Raw genomic sequence first — 22,087 nt, 5'->3', positions numbered from 1 at the left:
GCTCTGGCTGCTTTCTCCTCACATTGCAGCATTTAGTGTCTAACCTTACCCGAGTTATTAAGTGTGTACGTTTTTCATCACTGCGTGTTTTTCTCTGGTTTGTCTATCCCAATATTTTAGAAATAAAATATTTTCTTTTTTGCTTTGGTTTTTATATTTGACAGCTTTGTTGACTTTTCAGGAATTTAAATCATATTATAAGCTCATGAAATACAACAGTTACAAGCACATTACACCTGCACCTGAAACCTCTGTATGTTCTAGTTTAGTGGTTCTCAAACTTTTCACAATGAGTACCACCTCATAAAATATATGGCTCTTGAAGTACGACAATTATGACCATAGTGGTACGCTTACCACTCTTTGAGAAAGACTGTTCTAGTTAAAGAGTCAGCAGCATCTGATCTTGACCTCTTCTCATGTTTTCAGTGTCAGGCTTTCATGTCACAAACTCTCAGGTTACACAGAGGTGGATGACCCCGGTGGTTTGCCAAGCTTTAAACTGCTGAACTGTATTTGATGGACCTCAACCAGATAACACAGCATTAATACTGCTTACAAATCAATAACCTCTCACAACTTAATTTATGATAAATATAAATCTTTTACTTATGTTGGTGCTTCGTGACTTTTATTTAAGCGTGATTTTGACTGCAAGACTTTTACCTGTAAAAACATGTTTTTACTTTGGTATATTGTTGGATGGTTGTTTGTGGAACAATTCTTTTACACTTCTTTCACTTTGACTTGATCCCAAAAACGTGCATTTTAGGTTAACTGGTGATTAAATCAAGCATAGGTGTGGATGTGAGAGTGTATGGTTTGCTCTTTCTCTCTCTCTGGGCGAGACCTGTTAGGGTGTACCTTATCTTTTGTCCCAAATCAGGTGGAATAGGTTTCAAGCTAAATTTGTGGGTGGATGAATAATTGTATCTGGATTGCTCTGGGAACTCAAGGTTAATTGCATAGTTGTGTAAACATGAGCATAATTTAAACTACTTTTAAAATGGCATTAGCAAGAATATGATTAAGTACAAATAACTCCAGAAAATATGTGATAACAGCTGTGACACAAATATACATGATTTGTATGTGTCTTTAATCCCTACGTCACTTTAGGTCTCTAATCAAAATCACAGATTATGCGCTAAATTAGTAAAGGCCTCGGTTCTCTCATTTTGCCCGGTTACTGGTGAGGGGCATCCAGCTTTGAATTCCTATTGGTCAGAGAGGAGTCACTGCGCGTGCGGACTCAGAGGCAGTAGTTTCATTTTGTGGCAAAATTAAAACAATAAACGGTTGTATTAATTTTTTTCTTCTTATAATGCGAGTATTGAATTGAAGATGAGGACATTTATGATGCTACTTCTTTACTGGACAGCGTCTCTGTCTGCAGGTAAGCTTCATAAAAATGAAACTGTTCTTTAGAGATAGTGTTGCTCTCAGGTGTTACTGTAAAAGACTCTCGGCTTGCATATATTCAAGATTCAAGGTTTATTTTTATTTCGCAGGGTTTTTTTTTTTTTTTTACAGAAATACACAGGCTTCAACAAAATGTTGCTTCTCACCAGCCTCTACAGTACAATGATCAGTAAAACAAAAAACAAAATACAGTAATAACAAATCTAAAATAAGGATAAATAGCAATGAAGCAGCAGCTTGCAGAGACGCAGAGCAAACTCAAGTGTAAATTCAGCTTGCAGCAGTCCCTTCATGGAGAGGGATTAAATCTGATCAGATTAATTGTGTGTTTATGGATTGTAGAGGGAGGGGCTACAGTCCATTTATCAGTCTCACAGTTTCTGCAAGAAGCCTTCCAGCATCCTGCTGGTTCTGCAGCTGATGCTCCGTCACCTCTTTCCAAATGCTGGAGGGAGAACAGGCCGTGAGAGGGGTGGTTTGGGTCCCTGATGTTTGTAGCTGTTTGCAGAAAGCCTACAAACAGCTACAAACATCAAAACCTAAATGAGTGTTGGTTTACAAATTATTTTTTGTTGAAATTAAATTTCTAATTGTAGAAGAAGAAAAATTTAAGCTGCTCATAATCTTTTATGGTGTAAGGTATAGAAGTGTAATATAAGCAAAAAGGGGGAAAAAAACAGTTGTAATCTGCACAATACTAAAAAAAATTAATTCCCTTTGGTCAGGTTAATGCCATAATAAGGACTGTAAATCATTACTGATGAAAATGAAAATATAATCAAATCAAAATGACCTACAAACACCAGTTTTTACAAACGAATTGTAAAAGTTTTTTAATATAAGATGATCAGAAAAGATAAAACATTGATTCATAAATCTATTTTTGTATTTATAGACCAGACACACTATATTTTTTAAAAATTTTGAAAATACTGTGATTTATAAAGCCGTGTCTCACTACATTAAACATTTCTTCCAGTGAAGCACTCTCTGAAGTATTTCTACACTGCGTCCTCTCAAGTCCTAAACTTCCCAGAGTTCGTGGTTGTTGGGATGGTTGATGAAGTTCAGATTGTTCAGTTTGACAGCAACACCATGAAAGCTGTGTCCAAACAGGACTGGATGAACAGAAATATAGATGAGCAGTACTGGGAGAGAGAGACTGGGGGCTTTGTAAGTGCCCAGCAGGTGTTCAAAGCCAACATTGAAATTGCAAAGCAGCGCTTCAACCAAACTGGAGGTTTGTTTATGTTTTCTTGTTTTTTTTTACTGATATTTGCTGTTAATGTTTTCAGCATTTATTTTAGTCGTAAACAGATTTGCATACATACACTTTAAAAATACTTCATTCAAGTGAAAAAAGATTTAAATACAGGATGACTCACGATGAATGTAAAGGGCAGATGGAGGGCAGCTAGTCAATCAGGAAATTCAGAGGATAAGTAAAGAAGACGTGAGGGCAGCTGTAAGAGGATGAAGAGTGAAAAGACAGTTTGTCCAGATAACATCCCTGTGGAGTTATGAGGATGTTTAGGAGAGAGAGCAGCGGACTTTTTAACCAGACTGCTTAACGTCTGGGGAATGGGGAAGCGGCAGCATGGCTTCATGCTGAGAAAGAGCACCACAGACGTGATGTTTCTTTCAGTGTTGATGGAAAAGTTTAGAGGAGGTCAGAAGGTGTGGCAAAGAAAGCATATGATAAGTTGTCAAAAGATGAACTGTGGTGCTGTATGAGAAAGTCAGGAATGACAGAGAAGTATGTGAGGGTGGTGCAGGACCTGTATCTGGACAGTAAGACAAAGTTGTGTGTGGTTGGAGTGACAAATGGGTTCAAGGTGGGGGTGGGATTACATTATAGATCTGCTCTAAGCCCTTCATGTTTGTAATGGGGATGGACAGGTTAACAGATGAGGTCAGACTGAAGTGTGGAGATGAAGGCACCGAGTTGGAGGTAACAGAGCTGATGATGATTTTATTGGGAGTGACCAAGTGGCAAGGCTGAGATGGTTTGGAAAGAGAAAGACCTTGGGGGAGGTTCATGGATGTAGAGAAGGAGGATCTGCTTTGGCGACTCTTAAAGAGAGTGACTGAAAGAGGAAGAAGAAATGAAAAACTCTAAAGTCAAATGACGTTTTTCTCTCTTTCATTTAACATTTTGAAAACAGCATTTGTACTGAGCTCACATCTTACATAGCTTGTCTTTCAGGATATTTATTATTATGTTTATTGAAACAAGTTGTAGCAACTCACTGCTGAACAGGCTTCTTTGTCCTGAAACTCTCCTTCTGTGGAAGCTGTGTTGAATCCACACTGTGTTGTCCTGCAGCAGTGGGTTCAGGTCAGGTATTTTAGTCTCTGGTGACTGGTGTCTCTGTGTTAATGTGAAACGATGTTGGATCTCACTCTGGTTCACTGTCGTCTTCATCTCTGTTCTTCTTTCAGGTGTTCACATTGTCCAGCGGATGTACGGCTGTGAATGGGACGATGAGACGAATGAGGTGGACGGATATGAGCAGTTTGGTTATGATGGAGAAGACTTCATAATATTTGACCTGCAGACAGAGACGTGGGTCGCTCCTAAACAACAGGCTGTGGCGACCAAACACAAGTGGGACAGTAACAAAGCTTTTCTAACCAGTGTGAAGAACTATTACACTCAGATTTGTCCTGAGTGGCTGAAGAAGTATCTGAACTATGGGAGGAGCTCTTTAATGAGAACAGGTATCACATGACCAGACTTAGTGTGATAATTTACCTCATTTTTATTAAGTAATACAACTTTTTTATGACCAACACAGTTAAGTTCAGTGTATTTTCTCTCTTCCTCTCTGTCTGCTAATCTCATGGTTTTTTTTTAACAATAATCAAAATGTATTTATTCTTTAAATTTCAAGACCATCACTTCAGCCCTTTACAATGTGTTTCCCCTCCATTCAAATATTTTTCTTATTTCTTTCTTTCGACTCTGTAATATCCTTCATTTTTTTAAACAGACTTTACATGGTACTGGTACATTAATATGTGTGTCTAAGGCATTCAAACAGAAATGATAAGCTAGCATGCTGTTAATACAGAAACTGTGAACAGTGTTTTTCTTTACTCTCCAGTTCTTCCCTCAGTGTCTCTCCTCCAAAAGACTCCCTCCTCTGCCGTCAGCTGCCACGCTACAGGTTTCTACCCTGACAGAGTCAAGATGATGTGGAGGAAAGATGGAGAGGAGACTCATGAGGGTGTGGAGATAGGAGAGATCCTCACCAACAATGATGGGACCTTCCAGATGAGTGTTAACCTGGATCTGAGATCTGTTAAAGCTGAAGACTGGAGGAGGTACGACTGTGTGTTTCAGTTCTCTGGTATAAATGAAAACGTCACCACCACACTGGATAAAACAGCCATCAGGACAAATGAAGGTAAGAAAATAATCAGAAATGATGAAGATGTGTTGTTTGTGTTGTTTTGTGTTTGAGCTGATGGGTGTCATAAAACATTGACTTTATTTTCAAAATGTAATTTTACTCATTTTATAGCCACAATGGACCTCTTCATATGACACATCATATATAAACAGTCTAAAACAGAAAAAACACACAAACAGAAATAATTTGTATTTATTACTAACTAATCAATCATGGTTTGCAGTTGTAGCACTGACACTTTAAATGTTTGGATTTTTTATAATATTAGTTTAGTATTAGTATAAGTCAAAGAAGTTAAAGACATTAAGGACACAGATTTCAGTTTTGTCTTTATCTTTATTTTCATTCAACATTTTTTTGTCAATCATTGAACAAATTTTTTTTTTACAAAACAATATTTAAAATTAATAAATCAGTCATTTTTTGTTCTTCTTCTTTGTTTTTTTGTTTGTTTGTTTTTAGCCTCGACAGAAGTGCCCAACATCACGATCAGCCCCAGCCCCACTGCCGTCCCCATCAGCGTACCCATTGTCACTGCTGCTCTTGTTCTTGCTGTTGTTGCACTAATCGGATTCATTATTTACAAAAAGAAAACTGGTGAGTGAACCAAAGTGTCCAAATATGATCTTAGTATTTTTAGTGTTTTACCAGGTTGCAAATTAAAACAAGCTTCAGGTCAGAGTGATGATACTATAACAGTGTTATGATAGTAATAGAACGAACCAATGGTAAATAAAGTAAAAGGTAAAGTAACATAGAGAGCACTGTAAAGCAGTTTGAGTTAGTGGTGTAGGGATCAGTGTTTTTGTATTTACAGCTATGATTTCTGACATTTGATTCCTTTTTTTATTTACAGCTAATTCTTCTAAACCTTGTAAGTAAATTTTCCATTTAGGCCTTTTGAGCAGATTTCTGTTCACATAAAAATGTGTTTCACTAAATGTGAATTAGAGACTAAAATTAAATACATGGAAACAAAGCAGTGTGTTGGAAATGAATGACAGCATCACTGCAGAGCAGCTCAGCTGGTTTTGATGTCTTGATTTTTCTTTCTTTCTTTTTTTCTAGACATGAAGACTTCATCAGAAAATGATCCTGAAAGGAGCCCTTCAGGTGTGTCTGTGTGTACTTGCATTGGAGGATTTGTTTGTGTCCTCATAAAAATTGTAATGTAGTGGCTTTATTTTTTAATATTTGTAAACATCAAAGTAGAACGTGTGTTCATATAGTCCGTTAAAATAGTTGCTGTTCATAGTTACACAGCACTAAACAGAACAAAGCAATTAAAGCATCAGTACTAAAAAACAAGTACCTTGGAAACATAGACGGCCCCACTATGTTCAGTAATATTCTACAGTAACAAACCAGCTCTGTGAATCAATGCACATCCTGTTGCTTTAATCTGTAATCTTTAATCTGCTGTCTTGGTCATTTTTCACCACCACACATCTTCATTCTTCTTCTTCTTCCATGGCCAGGATGTTGCCCCAATAAACTTCTTACCTCAGCAGCTCCTCCATGTTCACTAACTGAGATTTCTGTTGTGCTCACATAAATACATTTTATAAGCAGCACTGCAGATTTTCCAAGATAGTTCTGAGCTACACAATGAAACAGTGCTCACATATTTTTCAAAGTTAAACTATTCAAGTGACAGAAACCCATAAACCCTCCTGCAACTGAGAAAACTTTCCCCTCCTGTCTGTGTTTGTGTTCATGCTGTTTGTATTTAACACTATCATCAACATCAACAGATCATATGATTTGTTTCTTTCAGCTTCATATTTTTAATTATTCTGTATTTTTCCTCCTCAGATTCAAAATCTTCTTCAGATGGTTCTTCAGACATAACCTGCAAAACTGAGCTGATGACAGTATGTACAGGTTCTCTGTGACACACAGTCTTAATCTTTGTGTGGTACTGCATGTTTTTACTCATGGATTTTTATACTTTGATGCATTTTGAATAATTAAAAACATTTCTGCAATGTTCAGCTGTTCTGACTCACTAGCTGTAGATTTCAGGTATAAACCTGCCATCACCATCATATCACACGTTTCTTCTCCTACAGTCGATTGTTTTTGGATTTTAAATGCTCTTATCTAAATGAAACAACATCCTCAGAGGGAGCAACATACATGCTGAACATGGCAACCACTCACAAAGATTTAGATATAACAAACTAGACATTTTTATGACAGTGCACATCTCCCCAGTTGCTGTTTCTTATCTTGGGAAGAAACAGTCGCTTCCACTAAAACCTCATATATGACGAATAACGAGGCCATATAACAGATTTTTACAGAGAAATAAGCAACTAGTTAAACTGTATCACTAGTGACATGATGGACGAAGAATGTTTGTGTGGAGATGGTCATGGCCTAGTGTGTGTGAAAGCTCTTCCATCCAGTTTTTGACCTGAATGTTGTTGCTTTTTTCTTTAGAGTAATTCTGACAAAGAGTGAAATCTGGAACAAAGGTAAGTGATGTCTCTGAACACATCACATGTACCACATCTTTGAGTTGTGCTGGATGCATTTAAGAAATCCTTCATTTTTCACACTGACTGCATTTGCTGATGCATGAAGAATTTTTCATTCACTCCTCGTTAATGAAAGCTGAATCTTTCTCTGAACAGGAGACACTTTTATCACTTGGACTAACTTCACTTCATGAGGATTCTGCACTGAACTCCTGAGAAAACATTTCTGCTGTAATGGAAGTGGACTTTTTTTATTCCAGCCATGACACAACTTGTGACTGAAACATACACAAAAGACCTCAAACAACACAAAGGAACCACATTTTTACTTTTATGTCATAGAAAAAAAGAGAATTACTGTTTTTCTGTGCAAAAAGTTACTTTTTAGCCAAAATCACTTTATTTATAAAGTGCATTAAAACAACAAGTGCTGACCAAAATACTTAACATTAAGAACAGAATTTTAAAAAATTAAATAATTAATTCATTAATAACAACAACCACAACTATAACAATAATAACATAACAATAACATAAACACATACAAATAAAACTACATAAATAAAAACACTGAAAAATAATAAAAAGAACAATTTAAATTTTTTAAGTATAATTTTATACTGTTGGTCTTTTTTATACAATAATAAGTAAGTAAAGATGATCCTGAAGAAGAAAAACTACATCTGTAGAAATTTTGTGTTTATTTTCCTCAGTGTTGGGTCTGAGTGTGTTTTACCATTATTCAGTTTTAATGCTGCTTTTGGCCATTTTTTTGCTACAGCAGTTAGTTCTGTTTGATTTTAGTTTAACTCTGGATGTCTTTCCTGACACAACCTCAAAGGTGATTTTCACCCAGAATTAAACCAACAACCTTTTGCTTACTAGGTCAGTATGCTAACCACTACACCTATGGAGACATCATGGTTCAAGGTCAATAATGTGAAAATAATAGTTCTCTGAATTGCTTTGCTTTGAATTGACTGCAGATCAGTTCATTTACAATCACAGTTTGTTTTTTATAAGCACCAACATGAGGCATCTTGAAATACTAAGTATGTGAACAGTGAACAGTCATGACTTTAATGGTAACTGTCCTACGAATATAGTGCAGAGACATGAATGTGCATATTTTATTACTGCTTGTTCTGTTAGACGGTCAATGCTGCCAAAATTATACATCAGGTTTACAGTGTGTGTGTGTGTGTGTGTGTGTGTGTGTGTGTGTGTGTGTGTGTGTGTGTGTGTGTGTGTGTGTGTGCCTCATGTGGTGTTTATTGTAAAGATTTTTTTATGTTGGATGTTTTAGATCAGCTGTGTTTTGATTTATGGAATCAGGGAAATGAGTCTTTGTTTTGTTATACTACGATACTGTGTCTACATCTAAATAAAAGTTTAACATTGTGGTCGTGCATGATGTCGGCTATTCAGAGTGTGGACAGGAGTGTACAATAACATGAGTGCACAGAAACTTTGTGAAAAGTGAGTCATGTTCCAACCTGACACCAAAAATATTGAAATACTGAGTATGTTAATATAGGTGCATCACTACTTTCATGTTAAAGGTGCTGCTTTTATATTTTCTAACATGAAGTGGGATAAAATGTCAGTATCCTGCTGGGGTCAACTCAGAGGCCAGTTTAGAGCGCCCCTAAAAATAACTTTATTAATGGTAGTAATAACAGTGTATTTTAGTATTATTTTCTGTAATTGTCTTCAAATGTTAGATTTTCCTAACTCGTCTATTGGCGACAGCACAGGATAGAATGAAAACAGGTTTTATGTCCAGTGTTGTTGCTGTCATGATGTTACAGTAGCTCACACAGAGGCTGTTGGTCATTAATAACCTCATTAAGACTTTTGTGTCTGTGGCAGAAAGAAGATGCAGACGTAATTACATGACACAAATCAGTGATGCAGATTTAAAACACACTTTAACTGAAATACAGCAAAAGAGCAAACTGTTCTGATAGTGCAGCTTAAATCACTGGGATATCGTGAGTTGCAGGCAAGGAGATGATGTACTTTATAATTTTAGTTTGTTAAAGATTTCTATTCCAATTCTGGTTGAATTGGTCTTCAGCTCTAGATCCAAGTGACAGTAAGTCAAAATGATGTTACCTGTCAGTGTCCAGCATCAGTTTGTATTCAGTTTGAATATTACTATAAACTGATATGGATGAGTTTATGTCTTTTATTCACTGTAACATTTAACTTTTGAGAGAGGAGGACAGAGAAGGAGAGAGCCGGATGAAGACAGCAGAGAGAGAAAAGAAACAGAGTGGACATGTGGTCAAATTCACCAAACAGCATAAAGTTGTAGCTTCTGTTTTACCCACATTCACTGATAAAGATTTCACATAACGAAGCAGTGTGTTATGCTGTTATCAATTATGGATCCTAAACCTGGCCTTATCATTATAATAATAATGATCTTATAATAATTATTCTAAGATTATATATTTTTTTAATTTTCTAGTTCCTAGTTGAGTGCAGATGATGGAAAGAGAGGTTGTATAAGAATAGGAAGAATGAGGGAGCAGACAGTGAAGTCAGCTGAAAAACAAAAGTAGTTTTTCATGTGTTTCATGGAGGCTTTGTTTTCCAGTAGCACACGTAAAACCTGTCAGTGGACATTCTAAACAGAGCATATTGGTGTGAATTGCAGCATTTTACAGGATTCACTCTAAACATGGCTGAACAGGATGGCTGCCACTACAACAAGGTGATGGGCTACAAATCTGTTCTCCACTCATAAAACTGGACTACATGATGCCCTGTGCTGTGTATGCATGACAAAGGGAGGGTTTGATGAATTCAGAAACTTTATTACAAAACAACTCTATTACCGGGTTTCTTCATGTACTGGTCTGTGGAGTGGCAGCGTGATTTTCCAGTGTCTGTACTGAATAACACCACTTAAAGTGCTTGATGATGTGGTGGAAGCCTCTGTGTGGTTAAGAGACTGAAATAATGTTTCTCATCTTATCTCATCTTATTGCTTTGCCACAAATAGTTCTTTAACTTCTTTACCAAGTCTTTGCCTTGGGTTGGGTAACTAAAGGCTCCGCCCTAAAACAGGTGGATGAGATTAAAATCTCTGATTATTCACTCTGATTTATTTTTAAACATTACAATATGTCATCCAACTAATAAGGCTGCTTTTGAAGGTAACGTTTTAATTGAACTGAACCTCAATTCAAATTGAATTGAGGTTTGAAAATGTGAAAATGGTTGATGACATTTGCAAGTAGCATATTCTCTTAATATTAGTTACAAGGCAGTGTATGCGTGGCATTATGATTGGGAGCTGAGCCCCTCTAAAAGTCTGACCCTAGAATCGCCCCTCGGTCTGCTACATGAAGTCTTGCCCCCATAATTTTGATTTGGAGGCTTGTGGACCAACTTTTCCTCTTATTTACTTATTTTGCTCTTTGTGTGAAATAACAGTGGTATTAACCTACTACTGTAATTATGTTAGTCTTCATAAACTTCACATACTCAAAGCAAAAATAAGGTTTCCTGTTTCCTCAAGTGCCATTTATTACAGAGCAACTAAGCTGTGTTGTGAAAGAGAAAATGACACCGCAAATAGAAAAAAGAAACAGTTCCTGTTATAAGATTTTGCTAATGAAATTTTATCTGGAAATTAACTGCCACAGAATGAATGCACAGTTTTTGGGGGTAATTGTCCCGGGATGAGAAAAGTCTGGGCTTCTCTGCTCAGGCTGCTGCCCCCGTGACCTGAACCCAGATAAGTGGAAGAAGCTGGATGTGATTGGCTGATTAGAAATTTGTGTTAATGAGGTGTTCAATAAGTGTACCTAATAAAGTGTCTGGTCAGTTTATATGTAAAACCTGTTTTCCATTTGAACCACTGAGGGGAGCACTTCACCACAGTTTTAGTCCTTGTAGCTTCAATAAAACACTGTGTTTGTCCTCTGATGACATTTTATTAGGAAATGTTTTCACTCTAAATGTAGCCTAACAACACAGAGACAATAGAAACAATAGAAACTTTAAACTAGACTCTAGACTAGACTCTCAGAATAAAGTTTAACAAAAATACAATCTGATATTTTCTAATTAGGCAACAATGAAATGGTGATAAATGTCATTGAGAATTACATCGGTATAAATACCCAACATTACAACCCACTAATAATTTACATTAGTATTGCTTCCAGTAGGAACTAAAAATCTCAGGAAGAACAAAGGTTTAGTAAATAACAGTTTGCAGTGTAAGATGTAAGGTCATGGTATGTTTTGGACTAAGAAAATAAAATTCATCTGTTATGTTTACACATTTTGGTCATAATTATGTGTTGTATTATTATTCCCCAACTCGCCAGTAACTGAAAAGTAAACTGTAGTTTTTCTATCATGTTTACATATCTAGTAATGAAACGGGTGGTGATGTTTTTTATGGAATATACAGGGATTGTAATAGCTAAGTTAAATATATTTTTTTACTTTAGAAAGTACCATTTTAAGACAAAATAATTTGAAACATAAAATAATCTCAGTATCAGTATGCACTGTTTTTGTTGAGTCTAAAAGCTGAAACAGTCATTTTTTCTTACAGCGACTCACTCTCTGAGATATTTCTACACTTCTTCCTCTGGAGTCTCAAACTTTCCAGAGTTTGTAGCTGTTGGTTTGGTTGATGATGTTCAGATGATTCACTATGACAGCAACACACAGAAAGCAGAGTTTAAGCAGCAGTGGATGGAGAAAGCTGCAGAAGATGATCCAGAGTACTCAGCACGCCAGACTAACAGGCTCATGAACACCCAGCAGGTCTTTAAAGGTAACATTGAAGCAGCGATTCAACCAAACTGGAGGTTTGTTTCTGTTTCACTTTTATTCATAAAATTAAGCTTTAATTAACCTAACTGCTGTCACTGAATAAAATCTCTCCAGGATTTAAAGACCTTTATTGTTACAGACGCAAGCTAGCTTGTTAGCGCCTTTCATGGATGCTTAACTAGCCAAATCTAAAAGGCTGATTATGTGTATTTGTGTAGTTTTTGATGAAGCTCTTTAACCAAACTAAAATGTCTCATCTGTGGGAAAATATCAAATATTTCCTGCTCCTCTTGGTCTCAGGTGCTCACATTAACCAGATGATATACATCTGTGAATGGGACGATGAAACAGCTGAAGGTAACGGATATCATCACTATGGCTATGATGGAGAAGATTTCATATCATCTGACCTGCAGACAGAGACATGGGTCGCTCCAGTAATGCAGGCTGTAATCACCAAACTCGAGTGGGACAGTGACAGATCTGTTTCAGGTGATCTGAGGAACTATCACACCCAGCTTTGTCCTGAGTGGCTGAAGAAGTACGTGAACTATGGGAGGAGCTCTCTGATGAGGACAGGTAAAATCACATGACCTGATTTATTGTAATACACCACTTGAATTTAATGTGACTCCATAATGAACAGTCCACTTTGTGTGAGTTTGTATTAATTTGTCTTCTTTTACTATTTCTGTCACTCTCTCATACAATTATCACATTTATCTCTTTTCATTTTTCCCGTCACAGTTTCTGTTTATTTTACTTTTCTAAGACCATCACAGCAGCTTTTTACAGCACTTCCTTCACTTGTTTACTATTCCCCCATTTTCTTACACTTTAACTGGCATTTATATTAATTTGTGTGTCTAAGACATTCAAAATACATCAAATGGAAATGGTAAACTCAGTATGCTGTTATAAGCTGTGATATTTTATTTATTTATTTTATTTTTTAAATTCCTTAGAGCTTCCCTCAGTGTCTCTCCTCCAGAAGACTTCCTCCTCTCCAGTCACCTGCCACCCTGCAACTATGGTTCTGTGGTGGCAGATTTCTTTTCTCATGTATTAATCACATATTTAACCATATCACATTAGTTATAGTAATATCACTTTCTCACTTTACTATAGTAAGAGCACTCCTGTCACCAGTTTGCATGCATGTGGAAAGTTAACACAGTGAGGCCAGTGAGATAGTGAGACTCCTTCTGCTTATCAGGGATGTAAATCCTTAGGTGACGGCCAAGCAGAAAATAAGGTCATAATTCTCTCTGTGAGGGAGAAGGTATAGCCCGCCCCCCCCCCCCCCCCCCCCATGAGAGGGGCCAACATGTAAGACTTTGTGGAATGTTCTTTTCTGTGTGTCTGTATATAAGATGTAAGGGCGGTGGGCAAAATTCAGAGATGGTCCTGGTGTTTCACTGGGATGCTCTCTCCACATTGCAATGTGTTTATTAAGCCCACTTCAAATCAAGCTCACTGGGTGTGTTGCAGGTTATTGTTAAAATTTTCCACAACAATTTGGCGTTGTCGGGCAGGATTCCTCCGGTGAGTTTCGCTGAACCACGGGCAAATTTGCCTCAGTTCCACCGTTTGTCATGGCCCTGGGGCATGTGGGCCCAGTATTCTTAGTTTTCATGTATTTTTGTATTTTGTTCCTTATTTAGGCCATGCTTCCTGGGTTGCTCTGTTACGTTGTTCCTTATGTGTTTTCCCCTTGTGACTCTTACCCCCTGTGTGCCCCTCTGTGTATCTGTGAGCCCTCGTCTCTCCTTGTGTTTTATTCCATGTTTTATTCCATGTTTTCCCCAGCCCGTTATGTCTGTGCTCTCCCCGTGCTCTCTCTCCTCCTGTCTGAACCTCTATGTACTTCCTGTTTTACTTTGACAGTCTCCCGTCAGTGTTGCGTTTACTCCTGCCGTGTCTTGTTATGATTATCAGTGTCACCTGTGTTCCCCGTGTGCTCCCACTCCCCTCGTTAACCCTCTGTGTATTTATGTCTGCGTCTCCCTCAGGTCTGTGTTGCGTTCTCCCTCATTCATGGCCGTGTGTTTCTCTGTGTGCTAGTGTATTGTCTCCTGGTGTAGTTTCTTATCAGTTTGTTTCGCCGTTTCCCTCCAGCAATAAAGCTGTGTTTTGAGTTCATTCCTGCCTCTGTGAGCTTGCGTTTGGGTCCACTTCCTGCCTGCCACACAGCCGAATCATGACGCCGTTCCTTTGTTTTCAAAAAGGGGGGAACCGCGGGGTGTGCTTCAGCGACTCACACATGCAGGAATTTTTAAAAGAACCAAAAGAGAAACTGCAAAGGATCTGCAACGGTGAGCTGTTTTGATTTGGGAGGATTTTCAATCGGACCGACAGGGAAAGCCTCGCTTCATTACTGCTGCAATTATTGGGTGCAGGTTCCTAGAAACTCAGTTTGGGTATTCTTGTTGCAGTGGTAAGTGCAGGATCTTAGAAGCTCAACAAGTTGAGTCTTCTAGTGTATGGTGGGTTTTTTTTTTGGTTTTTTTTTAGCACTTTTGCACCAGCGAAAAAAAGGCAGAAAGGCCGGACAGCGGACGCGCTTGTTCGTAAAGTGGAAGCTGGGCCCAGCAAATAGGAGCGTCCCTACAGGTGGTCCGAGTGAAAACCCTTTTATTTTAGTTCTTTGGCCATAGAGTTTGGTCTGGTTAAAAAAACTCCAAGTGTGTGGAAGAAAGAGAAAAGAGGGTTGTTGTGGTTTTTTTTTTTTTTTTTTTTTTTTTTTTTTTTTTTATGGACGGACCTGTCATGGTCCTGGGTCAGTGATCCAGTGTTTTTGGTTGTTGTACTTTTACTTTTGATAGTTTTATGTATTATGACTGTGTTTTGGTTACCAGGGTTTAGTTGTGTTCCCTCTGTTTGGTGTTTTCCCTGCCTGTGTATCCCCTTTTGTGTAGTAAGGTCTCTGTGTTTAGTTCGCGTTTCTTAGTCTGTGTCTTTGCGTGTTTGTGTTCCTGTTTTACTTTGAAGGTCCCTGTCTGATGTCAGTGCGTTCTGTTTACGTTCCCCTGCCTCGTCAGCTGTGATTAAAAGTAGAGCAGGTCTGTCTCTGTAATCCAAACTGCGAACGCTCCTATAGTAGTGAGGTTAAAGCTTTTGCTACCACAAGTAAGCCTGTAGTGTGAGAAGGACGATAATATGATATGATGAGGGCGCTCAGATTTGATGGGGCCTGATCAGGACTTTGGATGTTGTCTTATTATTTGGTTTTTGGTTTGTTATCATTTTTATTTTCACATGTCTGTTTTTAGTAGACAAAAAGTTGAATGGAGGAGTTTCTCTCTGCTTCCCTCCTATTGGTCAAATAAACTGTCAGTCACATCCTTCAGGCAGCTCTGAGATGTGACCACAGACCTCTGTTAGCATTCAGGCAGTAGCTTTCTAAAATAAGTTTCATCATTATGTCTGAAAATGTGGAAAAGTAAGAGCCCAGAAGCAGAGCAGTAACATACAGTATGGACAGGTGTCAGATTAAAGGAAAAACAAGATAAAGTGAGTTAGAAAAGTGTTTGACTATCACCTGCTTTCAGAACAGTCTCAGGGTTTCTTTGTATTTATTTAACAAGTCTATGAAACTCTAACAGAGGGATGAAAACCATTTGTTTATATGTTCATAATTGGTGTTTTGATTAAAACATTTCATTTCTGAATAAAAACAAATCAGTAAATAAATAATTGTTACTTCTCAGTCCAGGGGTACAGGAGCACAACATAAGGGTTAAGAAAATGGTGTTCCGGTCCCCAAAGCCATAGCCAGTAGCCAATTTACTGTTACAGGTGCTTTTATTGCAACCAAAAACTGAAAGCATTAACTCTGGGGTGAACAAAGGTCAAAATAATAAACAAAACAAGCTATTCCAAAAAGGGAGGTTCTACCTAAACCCTGCATGAAACAAAAACCAAACAAAAGACCAGCACTACCCTTAACTCCCTAATTTAATAAACAAGAGATAAAGTACAGAAAACAATAAGGCAGTTCACCCCTCCTGCTTATTTACAAGTGGGAAAGAGTATCTACAACACTATATACAAACCCAACAGTTCACTGTTTCGTGAGCAACAGTTCAAAGGGAGTTTTTCCTTCCCACTGTCGCCAAAGTGCTTGCTCATAGGGGGTCATATGATATGATTGTTGGGTTTTTCTCTGTATTTATTATTGTGCTATCTACTGTACAATATAAAGCGCCTTGAGGCGACTTTTGTTGTGATTTGGCGCTATATAAATAAAATTGAATTGAATTGAATTGAATTGAAGACACACATGACAATTTATCACTAAGGGTTTGGAGGCCAAGGACAGGTTTGCTGCTGATGTCAGTTACTCCCAGGGAACAACTGCTGCAGAGGGTTTTTAAAGCGGCCACTTGATGATGGGAACCAATCAGCAGCTCCCATCTCTCCAATCATAAAGAGCACCTGCAGAGACACTTAAAGGCACAGAAAACACATATGGAACAAAATCCAGACACCTTGATTCAAAATATGGCCAGGGCCGTTACATAATAGTCATAATTAGTCCATCCATCCACTTCTCCTTTTCAGGGTCTCCTGGGGCGCTGGAGCCTATCCCAGCTTTCTTAGGGGGAGAGGCAGGGTACACCCTGGACAGGTCGCCAGTCTGTCACAGGACTAACACATAGACAGAGAAAACCAATCACACTCACACCTATGGGCAATTTAGTGTTTCCAATTAACCTACTGTATCCCCACTAATTGCATGTCTTTGGACTGTGGGAGGAAGCCGGAGAACCCCGCAAACACGTGGAGAACATGCAAGCTCCACACAGAAAGACCCTGGCCTGATGGTGGAATTAAACTCACAACAACTTCTTGTTGTGAGACAACAGTGCTAACCACCGTGCTGTCATGATTAGTTTAAGCTCTAAATACTGTATGTGCCTATATATTATGTATATAGGTGTGTAACCTGTAGTCCTATTTATATATGTCTGTAGAAGTGTAGGTTAGATAAGGACTCAGAGTGTAGCATCTCAGTCTGTTTGTGTTTTCTCCCTGTAAAGTTTAAACTGTGTTGATGAAAGTTTGTTAATTAGTTTCCACTGAGCCAGTAAACAGCAGTAGAAACAGTAGATCCTCTGTTTCAGTGACTGTTGATTGGTTGATGCGTCTGTATTGAGATGAGACTGTGCTGCAGCTTTGCTCTGGTTCACTGTACTGTTTCTGTCTTTCAGGTGTGCATGTTTATCAGGAGATGTACGGCTGTGAATGGGACACTGAAACAAATAATGTGACCGGCTATGATCAGCTGGGTTAAGATGGCGAGGACTTTTTGGCGTTTGACCTTAAGACAGAGACGTGGATTGCTCCAAAGCAGCAGGCAGTCATCGCTAAACAGAAGTGTGACTCTGACAGAGCTCTCTCAGCCAGACAGAAGAACTACTTCACTCACATTTGTCCCGAGTGGCTGAAGAAGTATCTGAACTATTCAGGGAGCTCTCTGAGGAGAACAGGTGCAATAACACTGGATTTTAACTGGACTTGGAAAGACAATAAATGAACCTATAGTTGATTGATTGTCAACAAACATACAATTTGTAATAATAACAATAACGAACACTTATATTTTTTCAACAGTTCTTCCCTCAGTCTCTCTCCTCCAGAAGTCTTCCTCCTCTCCAATCACCTGCCACGCTACAGGTTTCTATCCACACAAAGCCAAACTGTTGTGGAGGAAAGATGGGAAAGAGCTTCATGAGGGTGTGAACAGAGGAGAGATCCTGCCCAACAATGATCCAGATTTCTGCTGATCTGGCTCTTTCATCAGTCAAACCTGAGGACTGGAGGAGCTACGATTGTGTTTCAGCTCTGTGGTGTGAATAAGGACATCATCACCAGACTGGACAGAGCAGTGATCAGAACCAATGAAGGTCAGTCTGCGCTCAGAAGTGATGAAGGTCAGAAGCACACATTTAGTTTACTGTAATATAATAGTGCATAGTAAAGGGCAGTTCATGCAGTTTTATGTGTTAAAAATAGAACAATTTTGTCAGTTTATTTCACACTTAAAGTCTAGACTGGGACATGTTTCCCATCTTGAAATAATTATGTGAACCTGCTGAAAATAAAAGTGAGCTGTATTTCCAAACTAATAACATAAAAGGAATTTAGGACTCTTTACCAAACACTAATGCTTTTTCCCAAATCATGTTTTACCTTGTGAATGAGCAGCCACAGTTAACAGAGTATAGTTACTCCACAGTTTTATAAACGAGTAGAGGTAATGATTTGATTTTGGAATCAAGTTTACTGACTAAATTAAAAAGGATGTTTTTATTCTCAGAAGTTCAGTGGGCCAGAGACACAAAGACATCAGAGTTAAATGTGGGTAAATAAGCACAGACACAGTGAATATATTCAGATATGAACAACAGGTAAAGCATATAGTGACAGACTTATTGTCTATAATCAGTGCTGTTATCTGTTCTGATTGGTGATCTTCTCTATCCTGTTTCATCTGTTCAGGTTCTGATTTGTTTTTCTTTGATCTAAAGGAAATTCCCTCTTCATGATCATCCCCATGATTCTTGCTCTGGGTGTTCTTGCTGTGATCACTGTGATTGGATTCATTATCTACAAAAAGGAGACAGATGAGAGGACAAAGCAGATTTTGTAGGACTTTGAGTTGATGCTTTCTTTTATTCACATTGAACACTAAATCTGTTTGTGGCGGGGTGTGGTTGGCGGTGCTGCTGCAGGGGAGGTGAACGCACCTGCAGGGCATCTGCAATGATGCCTCGCCGGGTTAAAAGTGTCCTGGATTTCAGTGTTGTTGTTGGTGTGTATGTTCGTGAGCAACTGGAAAGCCGCAACCGCGTGTTAACAGCAACCGTGTGAATGAAATGATGCTGAAAAGCATCCAGATGTCGTCGAGTCTCTCATCGCTTTATCACACTGTTTCATCCAGCAGTTATTACAGTAAGGCTCAGAGCCAGAGTTTACTGAGAATATGACTGTTGGATAATAAGACAACATCACAAACTGAGTAAAATACATAATGTTTAACAAACCCTGTTTTTTACTTTCTTTCATTACAGACAAACAACCTCCATCTCGTAAGTGAAATGTTTCTGATCTGTTTTCTTTGAGTTTTATGTGCACTCTGTAGATTAAAAAGTTTTTCAGATCTGTCTGTTGTTTGTAAAAGTGTTGTGGACTAATGATGTGTTTCTGACCTACAGCTGTAGAAAACTGTGAGGTCCAAGAGAAAATGATTCCTTATGAAGCCTGAATGACAGACATCACTGCTCACAGTGAGTTCATACATTAATGGACTTTTTCCTGGGTAGTGTAACAGCCTTCCAATGTATTGGAGGTCAAGGTTCATCAACGTGGGGTCAGCTGGCTGCCTGACTACACTGAATGAACAGATTTTTCCATTAATACATTTTGTCTTCCCTGATGACACGGACAAGATCCTGATGCCAGGAGTCATCAGGCTCAAGTTACTATTGAAGTGGTTCATGAAACATCATTTTCACACATGTGCATTTCACTGAAATAAATATGTGAAACAGTATAAGCTTAATGAAGTGAATGCATGTCAGCATCAAAGTTAAAGGCAGTTCAGTGAAACATTAGTGTGACTTTTGTTGGCCAGAAACTGTAAAGCTTTCATAAAATGTGTTTCGCTTTCCCCCTTTTTTTATCTCTGTTTTTTGTGTGATTTGATGTTAAAAAAAATCACAAGGTACTTTTTATTTAGTTTTACAATTGTTGCTGTTTTATGTGAGTTTAGGTGAGATTTTTAAGAGAACAGATGTTTCACTTCTGTAGTTTGGATAAATATTAACACCAATAAGAATGTTTACAAAAACACCAAGCTGACAAAATTAGAACAAATGGTTTTGCTTTAACAGTATTGTGGGTAAATTCTCAATTTGCAGTTCTTTTGCTTTAATGACTTTAATGTATTACAATGTAAATATGCTGATTTGCAGAAAAGGAAATAATGTTTTCTTGTTTTTTCTTTTTAAATTTCTGTGTAAATTTTGCGCTGAAACGAGGACTGTTACCTCGTTACCTCTAAACTGTGAATCATTGTTTTTCCATCATGCTTGTTGACTTTAATTTGTATTAAATATTTCCAGTATCAGTTGTATAAATGTAGATATACATAAACAGAAACACACAGGTCCACCTACATGCATGACACTTATATACTCACAGGGTTTGGTGATTTATTTCCCTTAACGTAACATTTGTGGATTTTCACATTTTTAACTGGAGACTTTAAATCACCGAATTTATTAGAGTAAACTATTTTTTAACTTACAAATCTGATGATAAAGGTTACTTCGTCTCCACCCTGGTGTGTGAGGACTGGCTCCACTCTTGTCTTATTTTATCTCAGTGAGAACGCAGGACAGGGAATGGATGGATGGAGTTCTTTGTCACTGTGTTTAGTAGCTTTTCAATAATGCTGTGAACATATTTTTCATTCCTTTTGTTCCCTGTGTGCTCACTGACTTTGCCTCCTGTATTGTCTGGTTTTCCTAGTTTTTATTATTTTTTTCTACCTTTATTCTTATTTTGTTGGACAAATTTATCACCTTTTTATATAAACCTGTTTAGTTTTCTTTCAAATGTCATTTCAAATATTTTGAGACTGAAGTGTGTTTTCAGCACTAATGAATGCTGATGAAATACTTCCTTCTCGTACTTCAGTACTTTAAGGGTGTTTTTCTCTCTCTTGTAAACAATTTTTTATATCTGGTGTTTGTTTATTAGATAAATGTAAGTATTGCTGTTAATTTATTTTCTATGTTTGTGATGATTTTTAATAAAATCCACAATATTCTTAATTTTTGTCCTGTTGTGAATCCACATTGAGTTTATTCTTCCCATGTGACTGTAGCTACAGTTTCATGAATATTTGCTTCAATACTATAAACTATTATATAAACTAAACTATAAACTATAAAGTGATGTAACTAAAGGGGAGATCTGACTTTTCACATGAAAGAAAATGATGGAAAAAATGTGATATCAGCTTAGAAGAATCTCACTTGGTTTGGTGCAGTCTCTGAGGAGGTAACAGTTACCAGTAATGATCTGGTTATGTTGGAGAAGACGTCATAGCATTGCATACAAACACTGACATGGATCACTCCAAAATAATGTGCCTTTAAAACTAAAATGAAGTGTAACGGAAACAAAAAAATGTTGTTAGAGCAGCTGCTTCACCTCTGTTGGAACTATGGGAACAGCTCTCTCCTAAAAACAGACTGGACGATGCTCTTTCATTTCTATCCTTTGTTCAACTTTTCTTATCTTAAATGCTGCTTTCACTTTAATTCATAAGCAGCTGTAATTTGTCTGTTCAAACACATTTCTATTGTGTTATACTATGTTTTTGGATCCATGTGTTTGATTTGGTTTTTGTGTCACCTTCAAGTCTAAAAGTATTGATGTTTTCTGTGTAAAGAAAACGTGTTGACCACTAAACCATGAAGTAACTAGAACTTAAATATTAAAAGTACCAAGAAAAAAGGAAATGAAAAGAACAGCATCAGGTGTTCAAACATCTGCAGAGGTTTTAAATTTCTCTTCAGTCGAACAGTTTTCAGTGTTGAAGCTGCAGAAAAAAGCTGACAGGAGCTAACTTTTCTGTTTAAGAACATTGTTTGACTCTTTATCCTTTGTTTGTTTGGGTCTCACGTCCGAGAAGTACAGAGGTAACAGCGTGTTACATGAGAATGATAACAGTAGATAGCAGGCTGAGCTGAAAGTAGGTCCAACGTTAGACTGAAACTAAATAAGTACCTTAAAATGCTAACACATAACTACCACAGAAGACATGAATAAAAGAATATGATGCTTTCGACAATATAATTACATATAATCAATATAATATCAATAACTACACAAATTTGTGATCACACAGTTATTGCTCTACCCTCCACAGAGCGCCACATGACA

The 22,087-nt window shown here is 37.7% G+C and overlaps 1 protein-coding gene and 1 pseudogene across 2 annotated transcripts; both read left to right on the top strand.

Moving 5' to 3' along the window:
* The first annotated feature begins 1,311 nt into the window (after positions 1-1,311).
* On the top strand, positions 1,312-7,749 carry LOC135932737 (class I histocompatibility antigen, F10 alpha chain-like). 2 transcript variants are annotated; one of them, XM_065470336.1, is made up of 10 exons: positions 1,312-1,396; positions 2,402-2,662; positions 3,865-4,143; positions 4,530-4,832; positions 5,301-5,435; positions 5,695-5,712; positions 5,907-5,951; positions 6,654-6,712; positions 7,284-7,318; positions 7,478-7,749. In XM_065470336.1, the coding sequence occupies exons 1-9, from the start codon at positions 1,345-1,347 to the stop codon at positions 7,302-7,304; spliced, it is 1,173 nt and encodes a 390-aa protein (XP_065326408.1). In that variant the 5' UTR covers positions 1,312-1,344; the 3' UTR covers positions 7,305-7,318; positions 7,478-7,749. The 2 variants fall into 2 exon arrangements, with proteins under 2 accessions (XP_065326408.1, XP_065326411.1); XM_065470339.1 differs by lacking the exon at positions 5,695-5,712.
* Positions 7,750-11,719: 3,970 nt separating this feature from the next.
* LOC135932751 (major histocompatibility complex class I-related gene protein-like) lies at positions 11,720-19,918 on the top strand (annotated as a pseudogene).
* The last annotated feature ends 2,169 nt before the right edge of the window (positions 19,919-22,087 follow it).

This window comes from Pelmatolapia mariae, linkage group LG22, assembly GCF_036321145.2.
Source record: "Pelmatolapia mariae isolate MD_Pm_ZW linkage group LG22, Pm_UMD_F_2, whole genome shotgun sequence".
Lineage (NCBI taxonomy): Eukaryota > Metazoa > Chordata > Actinopteri > Cichliformes > Cichlidae > Pelmatolapia > Pelmatolapia mariae.
This window is presented reverse-complemented; position numbering and strand designations above follow the sequence as displayed.